Raw genomic sequence first — 22,987 nt, 5'->3', positions numbered from 1 at the left:
CCGTGGCTTATTGACCATGATGAATTAGACAAATAAAAAAAATGCTGCATTTTTTTATCCACTGGTCTATAATTACTTTCATTCTAAGAATCTCGGTCAGGGATGATGGGAATTGTAGTCCCAAAACAGCTGGAAGGCCAAGTTTGGCCATCACTGTTGTAAAGGGATCAACAGGACTGCAGATTCTGAAAAGGACTTATGATCTGATCCAGATCACAATGCACCCTGATTGGACCAGGTGTTGGCTTAGGAATCCCGACTTCTGAAGGTTCTTCCCCCATCCCTAGTTAGGGATTTGATCCAAAGTGGCAGTTTTCATCACCTCACCCTGGTATTTACATCCATTGCTGGTTCCAGCTCATTATAACAAATGAAGTATTTGGAGGTAGCAATCTCTGTCTTGAGAAGCTTTTTCTAGTAGGATGAGGGAAGGGACACAGGGGAGTCCATCAATAATTATGACAAAGAATGAACAAGCTAATTCAAAAGTAGCAAATGAGTTTACAAAGGAAATAAGGGAACCAACTTTTCTCATATTACCCCCGTTTTGAAAGCAAGATAATATACGTACCTTCCAAATGGTTTGCTTCCATTGCTACCAAAAATGCCCATTCATAACAACATCTCCCTTTATCTTTATAAATTCCATTGGCATAGTAGCATCCTAGCCTGAGAAGGATGTCTATAAAATCTCTGCCACACTCAACACTTGGCAGTTCAGAAAACAGTGTTACTGCTTTAATTAAGAAATGCTCTCCAAGACTTCTGGCAGCTGAATGCAGACAGAGAATCCCAAGGTTGGCCAAAGCCACAGCCTGATTATGTACTATTCCCATCTCTCTTGAAATGCTCAGGGCTTTATAGTAGCTTTCAGCTGCCTGCTTTGTATTCTTCATTCTCTTTAAAACAATGGCAATCATGTTATGAACAATGCCTAACTGCTGATGGCTGCTCTGTGTAGACTCTACTACAGCATTTAAAATGTCCAGAGCCACAGTGTTTTGATGGTGGAGAATATACAGCCAACTGAGGAAGACTAAATGACCGATAAGTTCTTCACTGCTTGAATGTGCATTTGTATCTATTGCCTTCTCCATGTAGTCGATTGCCTTTCCGTACTGTTTGTGGTGGCTATATAATAGAGACAGATTGCAACAAACCATGCTGCACAACTTTGGGTGTTCTTTGCTGGTCTCTAGCAAGTGGAGTACTTGTCTGAGATAATATGCAGTCTGGGAGGGGTGTCTTTGCCCCACAGTTTTCAAACAATGGACTTTGGGAGCATTTTTAAATACTAAGTCAATGCTTCTGAATAACTCCAACAAAGTACATGAGCTGCAAGAAGAGGCAACCTTAACACAGCTTAGCACAAGGTAGGGCAAACACTTCTCACTGTAGAGTGAACCTAGCTTAAAATAGCAATCAACTGACAATGAGCCATTTTGTAAACTCAAGGCATTGCTCAGAAGCTGCAGCCTTTCTAGGAATGGCAGGGCTTCTTCACCCTGGCGAAAGTTCAGGTAGTGTTTTGCTAGCAGGAAGCAGGCTCTAGCTTCTGCATACTTGCTCTGACTCAGCACTGCCCTTTTTAAAGCATACTTCAGAATATCTGACTCCATTCTGGTGCTGCCGATATAGTCGGGAATTCCCATAAGCAAAGAAGCAACCTTTTCAAAAAAGCAAGCACATTTCTCCTTGTTCTTTTGTTTCAGGTAGATGCCAGTTAGATTTGTATAAAGAGAAGCTATAAGGAAGAGGTCACTAAAATCTCCCCGTGTTGTTGCCAAAGCTTCTTCAAAATAAACTCGAGCTTGAGAAAGCTTGGACTTCCGGACACTCATTCTCCCCAGGAGATAGCAGAGTCTCGCCAAAGCCCTCGGCAGACTTGCTCGTTTCGCCGCTTCCCTTGCCAGTACAAAATAATCAACCAGATCTTCCTCACTGGCATAGCCATGGAATAGGGTGCTAAGAAAGGAAAATGAGAGGTCGTATATGTTTTTGAAACTGCTCTCATATCCTTTGCAGTTCAGAAACAACAGTAAGGAATCAAGGATTTCTGGCCCGCAAACTCCATCATCTGGGCATATGCAGAAGTGTGGATCCTGGGATTTAGAAGGCATCTCCTCATCTGAAGCAGAGAATGGCCTTTTTTGATCCTTGACCTCTTCCCTGTGCAACTGTGAGCTTCTCACTTTCATCAGGGACTGCACCATATTGTCTTTCATTGTGCCAGAATGCTCGTTAAGGAAGGAATGTGACATCTCTGAAATACAAAAGACAGAGAATTGCAGGAAGTAAGGAAAGCATAAGTCATAAGAACACATTGTGATAAATGCCCAAGTCTAAGTACCAGGTTAGAAGTCAGTTTATGAACTATGTATGAGAGAGAGGGACTTCCATAGGCAAAGCAGAACAAGGGTACATGTGGGCCTGAGGTACTTCTAGATGATAGATAGATAGATAGATAGACAGACAGATATAGATAGATGATAGATAGTTCACAAGCAACACCCGATAACATTCTCAGAGCACTTACAGATGACCTGCTTATGGGACATTTATCCTGATTTGTCCGCAGAGAGATTAGAAGAAGAAGAAGAGTTTGGATTTGATATCCCGCTTTATCACTACCCGTAGGAGTCTCAAAGCGGCTAACAATCTCCTTTCCCTTCCTCCCCCACAACAAACACGCTGTGAGGTGAGTGGGGCTGAGAGACTTCAAAGAAGTGTGACTAGCCCAAGGTCACCCAGCAGCTGCATGTGGAGGAGCGGGGATCGAAACCAGTTCACCAGATTACGAGTCCACTGCTCTTAACCACTACACCACACTGGCTTAGATTAGACAATGTTTGCTCTTTAATGAGCATTCATTCTGATTTGTTTGTGGGGAGACTAGACGGTGTTGCATACAAGCAAGTGCTATCTCAAACTTTCCACTGCATTTCTCCGTCACCTTCTTTTTTGCAAAAAGTCTGATATTTAGGGAAAGTGGCTTGTTGTGTAAGACATTGCAATCAACTGCAATGGCACAACCTGGAATTTGCCAGTATGGAACTGAATCCCACCTGAAAAAAATTAAGATCAGGTTGGGTCCAAAGCAGCACCTGCTCAACAAAGGGCGGCAAAATCTGCTTTTCAGAGGAAAAAGTAAACTGCATTACATTGTTGATATACATTTATCTCACTGCACAAGAAGAAATATCAAGAACTGCAAGAAAAACATTGGACCAAACTAGGGAAGACAGAGTAAAGAGCGGGACAGGATTTCAATCAAGGAAAAGGCATTGGGGAAGGATCGAACTGCTTCCTGCAGAGACTTTTCCACAATCCAATGCAGCTGTCTGCACTTTGAAAGGGTGGGGGTGTGGGGAGATACAGACACTGATAATCCCTCTGCTTTGCCCTTTTACCTCGCTCAGTAGATTTCTCAAATTCAAAATCTTCTTGGCCATCTAATAATAGAAGGAAAAACATTTAAGCCACTCCATCGCTGTGGTTATTGCAGAGTATGGAACTACACAAAATATGCAATGTGAACACAATCCTTTTCATTAAATCCACCTGGTCATTTTCTGGTGTGTTAAGCACAACCCTGGATCACAATAACCATATTGTATATATTTTGTAAATAAGAGCCTGAAATTTCACAAAATGAAGCCAGTAGAAATTGTAATTCATATGTGGTGTGCTGAAGGAACAGGAGCAATCAGAATATGAATTTTGAACAACTTGCTCATGATTTCAAGTCTTATCAGCTGCTCTAATGAAAATGAAAACATTGGATTCTGCATGTTGTTTGATGTGATATTTTTGCAAAAAGAAGCCACTAGGGAGGCTGAAAGGTCAAAGCCAGGAGACAGCAGCTTTTATATTTAATGAGGATTTAATCCTTATTGTATAATAATTGGCATATGGATGGTTATTGCCTTTATACTTGGATATTTTGCGAAAAGTAATATTTTTCCGGTAACTGTAATAGACCTTAGCTTTCTCCAGAATAACTCAAGTTATTGGATCTGAAAGTTGATACAGTTAAGTTGTTCTGAGCTCAGTGAGACTTAAATAATATTACTGGATATTCCACATTGGCATTTTATTGGATATTCCACAGCACAAAATGAAAGGTGTGGACATGAAGATAAGAACACAACACTGGAGTTGCTTACCTAATTGATATAAATTGCAAATGTTATAATGTGATGTTTGTGCCAAGAGGTTCACCACATTTTCTTCCAAAAGGGCATTTTCTTTCGCAGAAAAAGAATGCTCATCTTCAAAGAAAGCCAGGCATGGTGGTCTGAAGGAAGCACACAATACAGAGGAGTTAGGACATAGAAGACAACAGGAGTGGCAGGAACGCTGTTCAGGTGGCAGCATGACTAAAGAAAGCAGGAGGAAATAATGTCATCGAGACCTGGAGGAGCCAAGAACACATGACCATTATAATGTGGTATCTCAGGTTACATACGCTACAGGTTACATACTCCGCTAACCCAGAAATAACACTTCAGGTTAAGAACTTTGCTTCAGGATAAGAACAGAAAAGTGGAATTTGTTGGTGGAAAGATGTAACTGCCTGAATTTATGGTCATTCATAGTACTTACTCTGCTGCAGTCGTCTCGAAGTCATCAGGTTTGACATGGCTACTCTGCACAAAACCAACTTGGCCAGTAGGGGCATGTCTTCCCACAAACCACTTCATGCATTTCATAAAGTAGCCAATAATTTCAATTCTGTCTCCTTTCTGGAAGCCAATTTCCTCCGGCACAGCACTTTCGTGGCTAACAATTGCTACAGAAAATCCTGTGGCTGGATAACAAAGAATTGGGAAATACAGTAACTTATTTAATATAAGGTATCAAGGCAATATGTTGTCAACATCATTACATTTAGTATTACAAGTCACATGAGAAATCAGAGTAAATAGATTTTGATGTAACAAAGAGAGGCAAGAGGTGCTTTAGTTGGGTTGAGTGGGACTTGGTGCATGCCTTAATTTGATGCTACAGGTGACATCTAATATCAGCACAGCCATTCTCAGTTACAGCAAACAGTAGCATTTGCAGGTGGTGAGAAGGGGACTATATAATAATGATAAGTAGGGATTCCCCTGCCCCAATGTGGACTAAAATAGTTACTCACAACAGGCCATATATCAGTGATAAAAACACAGAGACCAGACCCTGCAACAAACCCAGAGGTCAACTTTGTTCCCATATCTACTTAGGCAACACTATTAAACACTATTAAAAGACCCCAAAATTCATTCACCTGCTCCTCTTTCTATGTGATTTAAGTCAGGGGTAGGCAACCTGAGGCCCGGGGGCCGGATGCAGCCCAATCGCCTTCTAAATCCGCCTCACGGACAATCCGGGAATCAGCGTGTTTTTACATGAGTAGAATGTGTCCTTTTATTTAAAATGCACCTCTGGGTTATTTGTGGGGCATAGGAATTTGTTCCTCCCCCCCCAAAAAAAATATAGTCCTGCCCACCACATGGTCTGTGGGACGATGGACCGGCCCACGGCTGAAAAAGGTTGCTGCCCCCTGATCTAAGTGATTTGATTCCCCTCCCCATTCTCAGCAACACAATGTTCCTGAGCTGTTCTAAGTTAGGCGTTGTTTGGAGAAGGCTGGGAGGGAGGAATTGTCTGATTTTACAGGACATTTGGCACATGCACGCACCCTATTCAGAGAACTAAGCAGCCGCAATTTGTTTTAATTCTTACAGATCCTGCAGAATTCTCTTAAATCAGAATTGTGCTAATATGTTTTTAAAAAGCCAAGCAAGCTGCAGTTTAATGCTAGAAAACCCAAATTGCCATTTGTTCTGATTCAGCATTAAAGAACAGGTTTTCCTGAGGAGAGTGAGGGATGGGTGATTATGGGGAGGGATAAAACATAAATAAAACAAAACACAGAGGATATTTTCTCCAGTGATGTGGAAATAACAATTAATATGGAGAGTGAAAAATGGGAGCGTGTGGATCCTCATGTGTCAACCAGGCACACAACAATATTGGATCTGAATGACCCATTTGTGAGAATATGTCCCCATCTGAATCAGGACACAGCCGAGGACTGGTTAGGGCCAGTTCAGCCTTGAAGCCCATTCTGTGACTTGGACAATAGTACCTCAATAATAATAATAATAATAATTTATTATTTATACCCCGCCCATCTGGCCGGGTCTCCCCAGCCACTCTGGGCGGCCTCCAACAAATATCAAAATACAATACAGAGTCACAAATTAAAAACTTCCCTAAACAGGGCTGCCTTTAGGTGTTTTCTGAATGTCAGGTAGTTGTTTATTCCCTTGACTTCTGACGGGAGGGCGTTCCACAGGGCGGGCGCCACTACCGAGAAGGCCCTCTGCCTGGTTCCCTGTAGTTTTGCTTCTCGCAGTGAGGGAACCGCCAGAAGGCCCTCGGCGCTGGATCTCAGTGTCCGGGCTGAATGATGGGGGTGGAGACGCTCCTTCAGGTATACAGGACCGAGGCCGTTTAGGGCTTTAAAGGTCAACACCAACACTTTGAATTGTGCTCGGAAACGTACTGGGAGCCAATGCAGATCTCTCAGGACCGGTGTTATGTGGTCCCGGCGGCCACTCCCAGTCACCAGTCTAGCTGCCGCATTCTGGATTAATTGCAGTTTCCGGGTCACCTTCAAAGGTAGCCCCACGTAGAGCGCATTGCAGTAGTCCAAGCGGGAGATAACCAGAGCATGCACCACTCTGACAAGACAGTCTGCGGGCAGGTAGGGTCTCAGCCTGCGTACCAGATGGAGCTGGTAGACAGCCGCCCTGGACACAGAATTAACCTGCGCTTCCATGGACAGCTGTGAGTCCAAAATGACTCCCAGGCTGCGCACCTGGTCCTTCAGGGGCACAGTTACCCCATTCAGGACCAGGGAGTCCCCCACACCCGCCCGCCTCCTGTCCCCCAAAAACAGTACTTCTGTCTTGTCAGGATTCAACCTCAATCTGTTAGCCGCCATCCATCTTCCAACAGCCTCCAGGCACTCACACAGGACCTTCACCGCCTTCACTGGTTCTGATTTAAAAGAGAGGTAGAGCTGGGTGTCATCTGCATATTGATGAACACCCAACCCAAACCCCCTGATGATCTCTCCCAGCGGCTTCATATAGATATTAAAAAGCATGGGGGAGAGGACAGAACCCTGAGGCACCCCACAAGTGAGAGCCCAGGGGTCTGAACACTCATCCCCCACCACCACTTTCTGAACACGGCCCAGGAGGAAAGAGCGGAACCACTGTATAACAGTGCCCCCAGCTCCCAACCCCTCTAGCCGGTCCAGAAGGATGTTATGGTCGATGGTGTCAAAGGCCGCTGAGAGATCCAGCAGAACCAGGAAACAGCTCTCACCTTTGTCCCTAGCCCGCCGGAGATCATCAACCAGCGCGACCAAGGCAGTTTCAGTCCCATGATGAGGCCTGAATCCTGATTGGAAGGGATCCAAATGGTCCGCATCTTCCAGGCGTGCTTGGAGTTGTTCAGCAACCACCCGCTCAATCACCTTGCCCAAGAATGGTAAATTTGAGACTGGGCGATAGTTGGCCATATTGAGGGTTGCTATAAGAAGAAGTGGAAGGGGGAGAACCAAGGAATGATAGATGACTGACTGACTGCAGACCTCAAAACTTTATAAATATGCAACACACCAGCACAAAGTATAAATCACCCAAGCCAGCTTTGCAGCATTGACATAGGGCTTATTCACACTTCCACTTGCCATGCTACTTTCCCCAGGAAAACCTGCAGTTTAGTGCTGAATCGGAACAAACACAATTGGGTTTTCTGTGATTGCCGTTTGTTCTGGTTTATTGCTAAAGAGTGGATTTCCTGGGGGAAAGCAGTGGAGCAGAGGCAAAACCGCTTGGACCCGTGCCAGGGAAGCATGGGACAAGTGGACAGGTCCTCCATGTAAAGGGGGCCTCCTACGATAAACAATGATGCAACACGGCTGGTTGTCCTGGGCAAACTGGTTTCAAAGAATAGACATTGCCACAAGGTCAAATTCCCAACTTTTTAATTTTTATTTAATCTTTATTGGTTTTATGCAGTGAATCACAGTTGTAACTCTCCATCAGTAGTGTAAATAAAAGAAGTAAAAAAAAAGTTGGGAATAATGTAAAGTTATTCCTGTATTGAGACTTCCCTCTGCCCCAACCTGGGCTCTCTACATTTCTGTATCAACTTGCCATCTCAGCACACTCAGATAATTTCAAATAAAAAATTCCTTCCTTAGAGACCAGCTAAGTTTGTTCTTGGTATGAGCTTTCGTGTGCATGCACACTTCTTCAGATACACTGAAACGGAAGTCACCAGACCCTTATAATTTCATCTGCCATTCCATTTTTGTCGGTTAAATTCCCAACTTAGCAGCGAGCCCAATTTGCAGCAGCACACAGTGCTAGGAGGGACCACAGTCTTTCCCCACATCCTTTGCCTGGTTGTGGGGAAGGGGCTTCCCAAACTAGGGGACCAATCAGAGACAGGGCTCTGTCTTCTCTGGGCAGCGCCTGGGAGGGGAGCTGATTGAAGACTTCTGTAGTGCAGTCTCCTTTTACAGGGGAATCTCACCTCCAGCATTGCTATGGACACAGTTGGTCGCTGATTCTCAGGGCCCGAGAGAATTTTTTTTTACCAGCAGACAGATTGGCTATGGTTCTGTGATTTTTTTGCCTACCTCCTAGCAATGGCACAAAATGGAGTTTTCTCATTTCCATTCTCGCCACAACTCGTCAGAACTATTACAGCTTCTTTCTTAATAGCAGCTACTTACCTATTTGATCTGTGACTGCAGATTCATTTTTTACAGCAAAATCAGCAGGGTCTGTGTTTTCTTTCAGAAACCACCTAGCATGGGAAAGGTTCAAGGAAATTAGTTTGGCCTGCCGTAACAGTAATAGCAATTTTAACACCACCTCAAGCATCGGATCAATTTCAGCGCTCATTTGGTTATAAGAAAGGGAAACTGCACCAAAGGCAGAAATGTAGAGAAATGATGGAGCATATTAATAGAGTTTCCTGGTGATGCAAAACACCACTGTTCAAGGCACACTTAACTCTGTTGGAGTGTGGCTGCTTATATATATTATCTAACTGCTGTTGCTAAATTTAGATTTGCAAGAGAGCTATGTTAAAATATTCACTGTGAAATGTTACACTTAGTTTTTAGCATATAAAGCTGATTACCTAGAGCCCTACGCTCAATGGAAAACGGCAGAGCTTTCAAGACCACTCATTTCATCATCGGAAGACATCAATTAAAAAAAGCAAAGCAACACCAGAGCTATGCAAAACAATTCCCTGTTGCGTTCAGTGAATTCTTGAGATGGCATTTGGAACATGCTTGCAAGCCATGCTTGCCTGCAGCGAGTGACCACACATGGAAGGCTGTGCATTCAGAAGTAAGGTGGAATTCTGCTCTCTTCGTGCTGTTGCTGCATGCGTGGCCAACAGTCACATGTCAATGTGGAAGGGCCCACATGATTGTACTGCTGCCCTCAAACATTCATTGAACAAATCTAGGGTGTCTGTGCATAGCTGTCAACTTTCCCTTTTTTGCGGGAAATTCCCTTATTCCAGCACCGTTTCCCACTGCAAAAAAAAGGAAAGTTGACAGCTATGTGTCTGTGTCTTCTGAACACTCCTGCTATTGCACACTGTATTCATATAGTCAGTGTTTGTTTTGTATGGTAAGCTGGCCAATCTTTCTCTTTTTCTTTTTTAGACAAATGGCTATATTTTGTGTACAGGTTGGGCATGGCATACGTTCAAGGAGATAACAATTCTTGCCATACATAGGAAATGCTGTCACTTTCACTAGACATCAAAACATTTAAATATGAATCCTTCTCCATCTGCTGTAAAACTGGGGGGGGGGGATGATGAAGAAATGAGCATGTGCTTTTATTATAGAACGATCATTTGGTGTATATTTGCAAATACACGTGCGCACACAGGCGGAGCTGAAAGTTAAGTTCAGAGACCTACTGGTGAAAAGGGATCAGGGGCTCTGGAAAGCCCTTAGCCAGGTTCCCCCCCATTTCTTCAGGAGGTTTCTCAGTAGCGGACCAATTCAGCTGGTGAATTCCGACTCCAGCATCTGCAGCTCTTCTCTCGCTTACGTTTTCATTATGATATACAAAGAAGGTACCTTAAGAAAAAAAAAAGCTGTATTTAAAAACATATCAAGTATTTTTGCAGTCATTTTAACATGAGCCACATAAAATGAACCCCAGACCCTGTGGGAGGGGCGTTTCTCTCTCTGAAACGTGAAGTACACTCTGAACATTGTCTTTTCTTTCGTTTGATGCTGTTAAATGAAATAAGGGGTGGTAGTGAAGGTTTTATGGTCGTATTTGCAGGGGATTGGACTAGATGACCTCTGGGGAACCCTTCCAACTCTACAGTTCTATGATTCTGTGGTTCTATGGGGTTTTTGTGGGGGGGGGTGTAATCCTGATGTATTGTGCTCTAGAAGGCTCCGTTTGGTCAGAATCAAGTATATGCTTCCAGAGTTAAGGCTAAATTCATTAAAGGTAAAGGGACCCCTGACCATTAGGTCCAGTCATGGATGACTCTGGGGTTGTGGTGCTCATCTCGCTTTACTGGCCGAGGGAGCTGACGTTCGTCCGCAGACAGCTTCCGGGTCATGTGGCCAGCATGACTAAGCCGCTTCTGGCGAACCAGAGCAGCACACGGAAATGCTGTTTACCTTCCCGCCAGAGTGGTACCTATTTATCTACTTGCACTGCGTGCTTTCAAACTGCTAGGTTGGCAGGAGCTGGGACCGAGCACCTCGGCAAGCCTTAGGCTCTGTGGTTTAACCCACAGCACCACCTGCATAAATACATTACTTCTGGGAAAATAGCCACTAGAGGGCCGTGAAAAATTGTGTCCCAGGCTTTTTAGACTCATCTGTTGTTGTTTAGTCGTGTCCGACTCTTCGTGACCCCATGGACCAGAGCACGCCAGGCACTCCTGTCTTCCACTGCCTCCCGCAGTTTGGTCAGATTCATGTTGGTAGCTTTGAGAACACTGTCCAACCATCTCATCCTCTGTTGTCCCCTTCTCCTTGTGCCCTCAGTCTTTCCCAACATCAGGGTCTTTTCTAGGGAGTTTTTCTCTTCTCATGATGTGGCCAAAGTATTGGAACCTCAGCACTCAGGGCTGATTTCTTTAAGAATGGATAGGTTAGATCTTCTTGCAGTCCATGGGACTCTCAAGAGTTTCCTCCAGCACCATAATTCAAAAGCATCAATTCTTTGGCGATCAGCCTTCTTTATGGTCCAGCTCTCACTTCCATACATTACTTGGGAAAACCATAGCTTTAACTATATGGACCTTTGTCGGCAAGGTGATGTCTCTGCTTTTTAAGATGCTATTTTCAGCTCTCCCACCGGAAATGTTTTCCCCCTTTCTCCACTAACTCCTGGCTAGAAGCACCTCCTTCTAGTGAGAGGGGCCCCCACACCGCAGCATTTTGTAATATGGAATGTTCAACATTTGTTCCCAATCATCATCATGTGATTTAATTCCATGAATATTTAGTATTTCCGGACAATTACTAATACAAAGTCAGTACCTTCTTGAATTAAGAGGCCTCTGTATATCATACCAAGACATTCCTCATCAAGACTGACATCAATTCCAACTGATTCCTCTGATGAAGAGAGCCAGAAATAGTCATCTAGTAACAGGTTCTCCATACAATGATTTAAAAAACCTGCCGAAGAAATTTTTCAGTGTAAGTGGATTTTTTTTTAAGTCCCTTTTTCATAAAGCCGGTAATAGCAGAAACAAGGGCAGGTAACAAGGTGTAGCTGACCTGTGAGTAGTTTCAAGACCACAGTTTTAAATTGGTGTTTTTTTAATTATTGAAATGCATCTTATCCTTTTGTAACAGTTTTATGTGAACTGTCCTGCGAGATCTTTGCCTTAAAATAAAATATCCTGGCCAGGGCATGTTTTCACTGGAAGTAAGATTGATAATGGTTTTTTTTTTCTAATCTGCATGGTGTTTGTGTCTGCTATAACCTTTTTGCAGCAAAGACACCAAAGGTTATTTGAACCCATTTCATCCATAAACTGCTTCTGCCCACCCTCAATGATATGAACCCTTTAGGGGGCTGATTTTGAAAACTAGGGCAAGAGGGCTGTGCATGTAACCTACTTTTTATGCATTTCTGAATTCAGTTCATTTTGTTGTAACAGAGATGAAATGAACTTTTTAAAACTAAAGAAAAAGGACTTGAACGCAAGCATGGAGAATAAAAACGATACCCTCTGTGCTCTGGTAACCTCTAGGTTAGATTACTGCAGCACGTTATACGTAGGGCAGCCTTGGAAGATGGTTCAGAAACTTCAGCTGGCGCACAATTGGGCAAGATGGTTCAGGCACATTACACTGATCCTGGTTGGACTACAGTGGCCGACAATTAGTTTTCGGGCCCAATTCAAAGTGCTGGTTCTGACCTATAAAGGCTTAAAATGGCTCAGGACCACAATACCTCAAGGAATGCCTCTTTCCATATGAACCTACCCGGAAAACTGAGATCATCATCTGAGACCCTCCTTCATGTGCTTCCTCCACAAGAGGTCCGGAGGGTGGCAACATGAGAACAGGGCCTTCTCTGTGGTGGCTCCCTGAATGCTCTCCCCAGTGAAGTTCGCCTGGCGCCTTCATTATAAACCTTTAGGTGTCAGGCAATAACGTTCCTCTTCAATCAGGCCTTTGGCTGATTAACAACCGGTGCCCTATTAAATGTGTTGTTGGATGGGGGACTGTTAGTTTGGTTTTTGTTGTTAAATATATTATGTACCTTGTGCTTTTTATTTTGTAATTTTATGTTGTGAACCGCCCTGAGATCTACAGATGAAGGGCAGTATAATCATCATCATTGTCATTGTCATTGTCATCATAATGCTCAATGATGTACTTTTAGTTTATGACACCCATCTTCAGCCAAAGAGAAATGGAGAGTTTACAGCCCTCAGTTTTATCTAGTGGAAGCTATGCTGATAAATATTTCATCCTTACAAGTGTTTTCACTTTGAGTCATGAGCAAAGGTGTTGAAAACCCTTCCATTTTCAAGCCCTTCGGTACCTGTAAAAAATCCAACAGCATGTTCCCGAAAAAGAAAGCAGAAAAAATAGAAAGCATTGGAAAAAAAGCTGGTTTATATTTCTTACTGTGAAGAAATGTACTGTGAGGACTTATATTTATAATATCAACAATCACAAAGAAAATCTTAACTTTCCTATAGGCAGAAGTGCTTTACCAAGGGAATAATAAGTTACAAACTTCCAGATTTCTTCAAAGGTCCAAAATGTCACCACTATTAGTTGGTCTTCACTGTGAATGGACAGCAGCCTGGCAGACAACTCCTAGGAAAGGCAAAAACACCCATGTGTTGCTGGTTGTTGCTTTTGATTAAATTTACGGTATATCCTGTCCTTTCTCCCAAGGGAGCCTAGGGCAGCAAACAAGTGATGAAATAATAAAAGATATTTGAAACATCATATATATATATATATATATATATATATATATATATATATATATATACACACACACACACACACACACACACACACAGTTCCAAAACAGATGAAGACAATACATATACTGGTATGTGAGTCCTATGGAAGGAACCAGTTAAATCATATTTGAGCTAAATGAGAAAAAAAAACCATGGTGGAAATAATTAAACCACAAGTTTGCCCCAAGAGAAACAGACCTACAGAAGCTACATTAGAGATTGGAGAGAGAAAGAGCAACTCAGCTGCACCGAGTGAAGCAAAATAACCATACATGTGTTTTTCAACTAGGGCTTTTTTTCCTAGAAAAAGAGGTGCCAGAACTCAGTTCTGGTGAGTTCCAGCTGGGAAAAAAGCCCTGCATGTGTTAAGAGGAATGTAAGAAGTTGAGTGGTCAATGTGCACAACTGGCCATTGTGCACAGTTACCAGGCTTCATAGAAAGTGCACATAATCCTGCAAGTTTATCTTTGAGATCACCTTATGCCATATCTGCCCACCAGACAACTTCGATTTGCGGAACTGGCACTGCTACAGGTGCCACATAATAATTGTTCAGTGTTTGAAAGAAATCAATCTTTTAGCGTGCCAGGACTCACAATTTGAGACGCCCTGCCTACTGACAACTGGCGAGCACCTTCATTGTATTTTTCTGAGTGCCCACTGTGGCGATCACTTAGGAATGGCATAGAAGGAGTTAAAAGGAATAACCAGTAAGAACCTTTAGGGGGCGGAGTTATGTGGGCTATATAAACCCCTCCCAGGGAAGGAAGGGGGTCTTTTGTCTTGTCTTTTGGTCAGGGTCTTTGTCTTTGTCTGGGGGCTTGTTATGGGTATTGAGAGGCTGGAAGGAGGGTGGCAAGGGAAGGAGTAGGAACAAGGGCGGGAGAAAGCATTGGGCACTGTTGTTAACAAGAACACAACCAAGAAAGAACTGTTTATTCAGAAACCACATGCTTATGTACTAAACTTCAATAAAAATAGTTTTGTTCCAATATTCTCCTTGACTGAACTGAGTGAAGTAAATACCAGACAGACTGGTTGGTGGCAGCGGTTAATTAACAAAGTGGTGAGCGCAGGTATCAACGGACCGTTAAACGTCTGGGAGACCTGTGCAGGTTGAGCAAACCGCCACACCCACTAAAAACATTTTTGTTTAGGCAAGCCTAATCAGAAATGCAGAATGTTCACATATGTTTTAATCCATTTTTAGTTTATTGCTGTTTTAATTATTATTTGAACACTTTAAATAGTTGTTTCAACTGGTTTTTTTTACTGATCATTGTATTGTTTTATAAACGGCTTTGAGATTTATTTATTTATTTATTTATTTATAATCAAATGGTATATAAATTGTATGAAACAAACAAACAAACCTTTCATGAAGAGAGAATTGCATATTCCCAGTCTATATACATAATTTCCAACAGGCCTTGGGAAATGAGCATATATTTACTGAGTTTTATACATTCTCCAGATATGATGCATAATCTCCAAAGGGATTTGGGCATGTGTCAATTGCATTTGGTACATTTGCTGGGTAATGTGCACATTGTCTGGTTAGTATGCAGTGTCTCCAAGAAACCTGCCATTTTCCATTTCTTGTTCAGAAGTGTGCAATCTGCACTCCCTGGGCTGCTTCATTGCCAATCTATAAACTTACCTGGGCCACAACATACCCAGCCAAGCTGCAGGAAAAAAAGAAGTGGGGGCCCTCTAGATAAATCCTAAATTTTGTCTGCAGTCCAGGTCCCTTCTCACCAACCTGAGCTGGATGCCCCCCTCTGCTGAGCAGCACAAGGGGGATTGAAGAGGAAGGAAAGTTTTAACCAGCAGAGGAAAAGAAGGCTGGACTTGGAGCAATCTTTCAGCAGTGGACTGAACCAGAAATGGCAGTGGGGAGGATTAGAGGTACTTTACACCCTTTTTCTCCCAGACCTCTTGCCTGGTTAAATATCCCCTCACCTGCAGTTTCCTATAATAATTGGGCCCCTTGCTACTATTAAACTTTTTCCTAAACTTAATAGCAGCGGTGGTGGGGATGCTTAAGAACAGGGGTAGGCAACCTAAGGCCCACGGGCTGGATATGGCCCAATCAACTTCTCAATTGGGCCCATGGACGGTGCAGGAGTCAGCGTGTTTTTACATCAGTAGCATGTGTGCTTTTATTTAAAATGCACCTCTGGATTATTTGTGGGGCATAGGAATTTGTTCATTTCCCCCCCCCCCAAAAAAATATAGTCCACCACATGGTCTGAGGGACGGTGGACCGGCCCACGGCTGAAAAAGGTTGCTGACCCCTGCATAAGAAAGATGGCAGGTGGAAGGAAGGTTTAAACTTTACTTTCCCTGACTGGGGAGCAGCTGAGAGTGGGGGGAAAGGGAGCTGGACTGTGGAGGACGGACAACTAATCTTCATCCAGAGACCTTCTTCCTGCTGCTCGTCTGTTCAGATTGCACATCCCAATATCCTTCTTGGGTCTAATTGTGAGGAAAGTGGGGTGGGGTGTGGAAACACCCCCTGGGAAGCAAAGTACGCTGAAAGAGATTCATATTTGTGCCAGGCACCTGAAAGCAGCAAGTGATCCTGTGAATAATCTTCGTCTCAGGCCATTTAGGGCTTTCAAAGATTAATATTATAACTAGCCTGAGAATACAGCAGAAGCTGCTATTTCAGCTTTATAGCATTCTAAGCGTTGACAGCCAAGTTGACAGCTTTGTTTTATCATAAAGCATCAAGAAATAAGGTTGACTACAGCTACAGAGCTAAAATTATTGCCCTCTTAAAAGTTGTGACCATTTTGTGCTTTGCAGTTAAGCAGAGACGGGTGCCCAGCCATATTTTCTACATGAAGGATAGCAGGCTGTGCAAAAACAATTCCCATGGCTTATTATAGATCCTGGAAGCTTAATTTTGTGGCACTGAAGGCAATTGTGGGTAATAATTGTTTGTAAATGACTTACACAGAAAACTGCCCTGGCTTTTTTGTCATCGTTTTCCAGTAGACGAAGTTGTCCTCTCAGGTAACCCTGCAGCTGAGAGTCGGGAAGCCCGGTCTTACATTTTACCATGGTTATCTTCAGGGGTAAATCTGAAAATATGTGTTTGGTAGACTGTGAATATGAACATATCATTAACCTACCTTATACTGAAGTCAGATTGCTTCATCTAGCTTAGAACTGTCTACTTTGATTGGCAGTGGCTCACAGATGCCTCATCCTTTTGCAAAAGGATTTGTGAATATTTGCAGTATTTCACTTTTTTATTATGAAAAAGACAAGGAATAAAGACTATACTATACTAAATATAAATAAATGTGGTAAAAATTAGAATACCAACAGTACAGTGGTACCTCTGGTTACGAACTTAATTCATTCTGGAGGTCCGTTCTTAACCTGAAACCGTTCTTAACCTGAGGTACCACCTTAGCTCCCACTGCCGCCACTCGATTTCTGTTCTCATCCTGAAGCAAAGTTCTTAACCTGAGGTACTATTTCTGGGTTAGCAGAATCTGTAACCTGAAGTGTTTGTAACCCAAGGTGTTTGTAACCTGAGGTACCACTGTAGTACAGTTCTATGCATATTAACTCAGAAGTAAGTACCGCTATGGAGCTTACTCCCAAGTAAGTGTACTTATCTAAAACATCAGAAATGTCAAAAAGATGTTTTCATCATATATAGCAGAAATATTCCATTGTTTAAAATGCGTTGAATAATATTATGAGCAGAAACACTGGGAATTTAAGTAATAAAGTACCGGTGTGTTCTTCAGCAGAGTAATCTCCTGAACCACAGCCAGATGAATGCAAGCTGAATGCATTCATGAATGCAAATTATCCCCTTACTTAACAGAACTCATGAGACACTCCTTTTTCTAAGAACAAAACGAAATAAATAATACAGTTATCCCTGTGATTTTCCTTTTTAGACTGCAATGCTACCATAATTGACATTGCTTCACTGGCAACATATGAGTATTGAAGCAAGTTGAACTATTATTATTATTATTAAATGTTTGAGGGTTGAGGAGAGGTGAAACAACTGGAGGACGTTAACAGGCCTTACCTTTCTGCTGCTGCTGCAATGCAATTCCCTCATTCACATTGGACAAAGGCACAAGCTTGCAAGGAGAGGTGCTCTCTCCCAGTAGCTCTGCGTTGTCTTCCCAGCTGGTTTTCTGCTTGGGTTGCAGGTATGAGGGAGAGATGCAGGGATTATTTCCCTCTGTGATAGCATCATACTCAGAAACAGATGTGCCAAATTGTTCTTCTCCTGTTGCTACTGAGGACTCCATCTTTTTCAGGTACAACCAGCACTATAAAAAGCAAAGTACCACACAAACTCTGTTGGTGTAAGCTGACATGATATAGTATTGTGGCTATGAGACTGAGCTACCACTGCCACTAAAGAACTCAAGAAAATGTCTCTCATGAGAAAAAGAATTTGTTTCGAGATAACAGTCACAGCTGCAGAAGTCCAAGACTATAGTTTTTAAGTAGACTATATTAAGGTGGATTGAGTGGCTAATAATAACAAGAACATTAAAAGCATCCAATATGGTAAAGGTACCTTTGGATCAACCAGTGACTGTTGGTATTGTTCAGCAGTTGATGGCTGAACAATTAAAAATGATCTGATCAATGTTTGATGAAAATGAACCAGATGATAATGGAAAAAGGAGCCAGAGGAATATGAGGCAGAAAATGGGAATGGGGAATACACAGAGGCCCCAGACCAAAGTGATGAAAAGTTGGCAGGACTAAATCAAGAAATGATCAAATGGAAGGAACCAGGTGGTCATGTGGAAAGGGAAAGGGAAATGGAAATGGAGATGACCTCCATACAATGATTTAGAGGAGACGTAGAAGATAAAGTCACAAATGATTTGGATAACTATCCGGATATAGTGTTAATGGAGTGTAGAGTGGGGGGAAACTTTCAGGCTTCATTCCTGGCCTTTTTTTAGTTTTAGCAGAGAGGAAGTACCTTTGCATACAATCTGGAGTCAATTAAGAGAATGTTGCTATTAAAACTATGGCACTATCTATGGGAAAAGACTGGGGAAAATAAAAATGGAAGGTCTATGAGGTGGAGATTGGGATACAATCGTAAACACAACAGGGCATGGAACTGAACATATGGATTTGGATATGAACAAGCAGATATATAATGAGAAACAAAAATGGAATACTGGTCCAATGTGTGATCTTAGTGGAGGGACTATGGACATGGATGGAATAATTTAGTATTATGCAATACGGAATAATGATGTGGGGAATTAATAAAGGTAAAATTAAAATGGTTAAAATTCATTAATAATAATAATAATAATGGGTGGTGGTTCTTCTTAACTTGGATCAAAGCTGGTTTGGAGGAAAACACATCAAAATACAGTATTTCATAAGATACAGGATATGGGTTGTTGCTAACATTGTGGGTACACATCTTCCCAAGGCAATGCTGGGATCACACTAGATGGGAGTATGGACACAGTCCTAGTTATAGTTGCCACCTGACCACCCAGGACCAAGGCAGGATCCAAGAGCACCCTTAAGCCGCTGATCTTTCAAGAAGCCCCGTATATTTCAAAGTAAGCAACCCCCATCTAGAACAGGCTGCACAGCTAATCCTGGATTAGTTTTCTTGTTGCACCTCCCTGTCTTTACACGATTAAACCTCAGCTTGTTAATCCACATCCAATTAATCATTGCTCCCAGATAATAATAAAAAAATTAGACTTCTGCTGTCTCTCTGGAATCAAAAGAAAAGGAGAGATACAGCCAAGGCTCATAACCATATTCATATCCTGCACCCAGAATAGAACTACTTTTCAGCAGCAAACACCAGAAACCCAACAAAATGTATGCCATCAACTGCCAAGCATTTGCTGGGGGGCATTTGGAGGGGAGAAGCAGGAGGTGGGTGGGATGGGCTGTTTCATTCTTTCCCGGCTGCTGCTTTCCCTTCGCATTTCCCCCCCCCCCCCACTTTTCCCCCTTGTCAACCTACAACTGCGAGAAAGTGGCCTGGGAACGGAGTGCAAGGGAAATAAAACTTTCAATAGTAAATTTCCCCCTCCTGCTGCTTCTCCTTAATAAAATGGCCCCCCACTTTGCACACCCATGGTAGACACCAGCTGGGAAGCTCTTGTTTACAGTTGTCATTCAGCTTTCATTCTGTTAACCCCCAAACTGCACCAGCTGTCATTTTGACCTACATGGATAGGGGGGAAAGACAGTGTAAAGTGTGCATGTGGTAGTGTGAGGGAATGACGAAGGACTTAGGACTTAAGGGTTCATTGGATTTCATATTCTAGGAAGAGAAAATCATCTATCCTGTGCAAATTCCTGAAAAGCTGTTTTACATCAGTTTGCCATTCCCCCCCCCCCCAGGCACCATAACTATTTTATTTTACAGACTAATCCCCTTCTCTTCTCTTCTCATGCATTCAGTCTTCCTGCAAAAAGCTGCGTTAGTTGCCCAGTATTTGAAATAGCCGCAGAGAGGGCCAGCCCAAGACATTTTGCTAGTTGAAGCAGAACGCCAAATGGTGCCTCACCCCAACCGCATGTTAAGGTCAAAGGACCATAGTAGGGAAAGTTATGTTGGCACTTGAGGCAGAAAAATCTCACAAGTGCCTCTTCCCGACAGTCAAAATACAACAACAACAAAATTAGAATAGCTAACAATTTGTTGTTGCCCTTGTTCTGAAGTAAACACCTCACCCTGCCTAATGATAGGGTCAGCCCTATGAGAGCCACAGAACTGAATCAAAACACACAAACAAAAAGTCCGAGAGTACACCTACCTCCCAGTCTTGCTGGTTCCTAATTTTCACTTCAGCAACATAAGGCACATTTTACCAGTTTTGTTCCAACCAATTCCCGATACATCCTTTCCTGTTTGAACCTCCCCCCACTTCTCTTTTCCTGTTGGCTCGCATTTGATCTGGACAGTTTAGCTAACTCTGCAAGTTAGTTGACCATTAACAGACACTGTTAATCTTAGAGTCTCTTCTTTAAAACTGACTTGTTGCTCTTTGCCTGTTGAAATCCTGAACTCCATGATTGCAGATTATATCCTTTTTATTGCTTTCAGCTTTTAGAACCAGCGCATCACTCATGGGGCAGACTTCAGCTTTGCTTTTGCCTCCTGCAATCAACAGCAGAATAAATGGTGGGGCTCAAGTCTTCCTGACCAACAGCTCAGGCTGGAAGCCCTTCCCCCAGACCCTGTCAAGTGGGGACTCCCATGTTTACTCATTGGTGAGAAAAAATGCCAGTGTTCAGGGACCTGTCTTCATACATCCTAGGGTGGAAGCCTTTGCACAGAAAACAGGCACTGTGCTGAGCCCTGGATCAAATTAAGCCCTAAGAGGATGAATGATGAAACCACAATGGTTAAAAATATTTAACATATTGACTATAATCCAGCCAAATCACTATCTCCATAGTAAAGTAAAGGTGCAAGTCAGAGTGACACACAAGCGGCTCAGCAGTGTTAGCACAGTTCCACTGGGTGTGCCAAGGGAAGAATCGCTGCATAAAAGGTCCTCTCTGACACATGGTCACCAACTTCATAGACCGAGGCAGCGGACACACCAAGGTGGCCTCTGACTGAGACCTCAATGTGCAGTCTGGTATGGGTGCACATGGTCTATCACATAGCTCAGGCCCTTTTAGGGGTTGAAAGGTTAAGCACTTTAAAATGGTCCAAGAAACATAGCAGAAGTCAGTGTGTAGCTGGTACAGTATAATACAGGAACTGGTGAAACTGACTGTTGTGCACCCATTAGGACTGTGGCAGCCACAATTTGAACCGGCTGAAGTTTCCAGACTGCCTCTAAAAGCAGCCACACATACTCACAGCAGTATGAATATGACCAGAGCATGGGTCCCTGGGGCTAGGTCTACCTTCTCTAGAAACGTCTGCAGTTGGGTGAAGCTAATAAAACAATCCTGGCTGGCTACCAGATTTAAATGTTTTTATGTTTAATGTTCAGTTATGCTTTTATGTATGTTGGAAGGCACCCAGAGTGGCTGGAGAAACCCATTCAGATGGGTGGAGTGCAAATAAATTATTATTGTTATTGTTATTATTACCAACATTACCTGGGCTTCCCCAGTCAGGAGCACACAAACTGTGACCCAGGGCTCTTGCAATCAGTCTTCCTAACCAATGTAGTTTTTCTCAGTCTGGAACCATTCATGCTCATCTAGATTGAGTCCACACGGGTGGGTGTGGTTACTTACTACGCATTTGAAAACCCTCCCCTTCATTAGGTTAAACTGAGTCATTATTAACACAACGATGTAAGCTGATACCTAAACATCAGGCTCATGTGACCAACTCCTTGGTGTCCATGATAAAATTAATGCTGAAGACCAGATTCAATTCAACTCAGGGCTTATCTACCGGTACCTTTAATATTTTCCTGCTGCTTTCTTCTGGGGAAAACTGCTCTTTAGTGCTCAATCGGAGCAAATAGCAATTTGGGTTTTGTTAGCACAAAAGAGCAAGTTCTCCTGGGAAAGGAGTAGGGCAAGGGGGAAACCGCTCAGAGTTGTGCTTTCTAGACATGGAGCAAGCAGAAGTGTGGATGAGTCTTCTTTAGCGGTCAATGAATATACAAGTCATAATGTTGTCACTGGAAGTAATTAATTTGACTGATCTATATAGATATGGTGACCTGACATAAAACAGAATGTATAATAGTTAATTGCAGGCCAAATTTATGTTACTCTATAACTTTCTGATTCATAGGTCATATTTGGCCCAGCAGGGGTCCCAATTTCACCCACAAGGCCATTTCCCAAAAACTATTTGATTTTAAGTGAATTGCCATCTCATACAAATTCAGTCGAATTATGCTGTTACTGAGAAGGGGGCAGGGGTCAAGAAAATTTAAATTAGACAAATTGTTGCCACATGTATGATTGATTTTGGCCTTTTCTTACAACTATCACATCTTCTGCTTTCATAAATACTACTAGAAGGAATACAATTTAAAAAATCATAATCTGACACTAGATTTAGGGCTTGTCTATATTCAAGCATTATTTAGCTGTTGACTGATTTTCCCCCTGAGTTAGACAAGAGTGGTCCACGCTCATACGTTATTTCCGTTCATAACAGTATTTTCCCTTTTGTGTTTGGGTTCCCTTCTAATGTGCTGGTTCTATTATGCCTATAAAATACCAAGAGGACATGCACCATGTGCACCTTGGGGCTTTGTGTTGTTGTTGTTTTTAAACCTACTCAAAAGTGTGCAGAAGGACATAAAAGGTAAAGGTAAAGGACCCCTGACAGTTAAGTCCAGTCGCAAACAACTTTGGGGTTGTGGCGCTCATCTTGCTTTACCGGCCAAGGGAGCCGACATTTGTCCGCAGACAGTTTTTCCGGGTCATGTGGCCAGCA

General features: G+C 42.7%; 1 protein-coding gene across 1 annotated transcript in view; it reads right to left on the bottom strand.

Moving 5' to 3' along the window:
* SH3TC1 (SH3 domain and tetratricopeptide repeats 1) overlaps positions 1 to 20,653 on the bottom strand; it is a 29,801-nt gene extending 9,148 nt beyond the window's left edge. Inside the window, exons 1-11 of the mRNA XM_033160314.1 lie at positions 20,379 to 20,653; positions 17,636 to 17,885; positions 16,534 to 16,661; positions 13,312 to 13,417; positions 11,615 to 11,755; positions 10,021 to 10,183; positions 8,807 to 8,880; positions 4,606 to 4,810; positions 4,167 to 4,297; positions 3,411 to 3,452; positions 572 to 2,263 (exon numbers count right to left, since the gene is read on the bottom strand). Of these exons, the coding sequence (XP_033016205.1) occupies positions 572 to 2,263; positions 3,411 to 3,452; positions 4,167 to 4,297; positions 4,606 to 4,810; positions 8,807 to 8,880; positions 10,021 to 10,183; positions 11,615 to 11,755; positions 13,312 to 13,417; positions 16,534 to 16,661; positions 17,636 to 17,864 (2,911 nt within the window). The 5' untranslated portion in view covers positions 17,865 to 17,885; positions 20,379 to 20,653. The remainder of the gene's footprint in view (positions 1 to 571; positions 2,264 to 3,410; positions 3,453 to 4,166; positions 4,298 to 4,605; positions 4,811 to 8,806; positions 8,881 to 10,020; positions 10,184 to 11,614; positions 11,756 to 13,311; positions 13,418 to 16,533; positions 16,662 to 17,635; positions 17,886 to 20,378) is intronic.
* Positions 20,654 to 22,987: the final 2,334 nt, after the last annotated feature.

Source organism: Lacerta agilis, chromosome 9, assembly GCF_009819535.1.
Source record: "Lacerta agilis isolate rLacAgi1 chromosome 9, rLacAgi1.pri, whole genome shotgun sequence".
Taxonomy (NCBI): domain Eukaryota; kingdom Metazoa; phylum Chordata; class Lepidosauria; order Squamata; family Lacertidae; genus Lacerta; species Lacerta agilis.
This window is presented reverse-complemented; position numbering and strand designations above follow the sequence as displayed.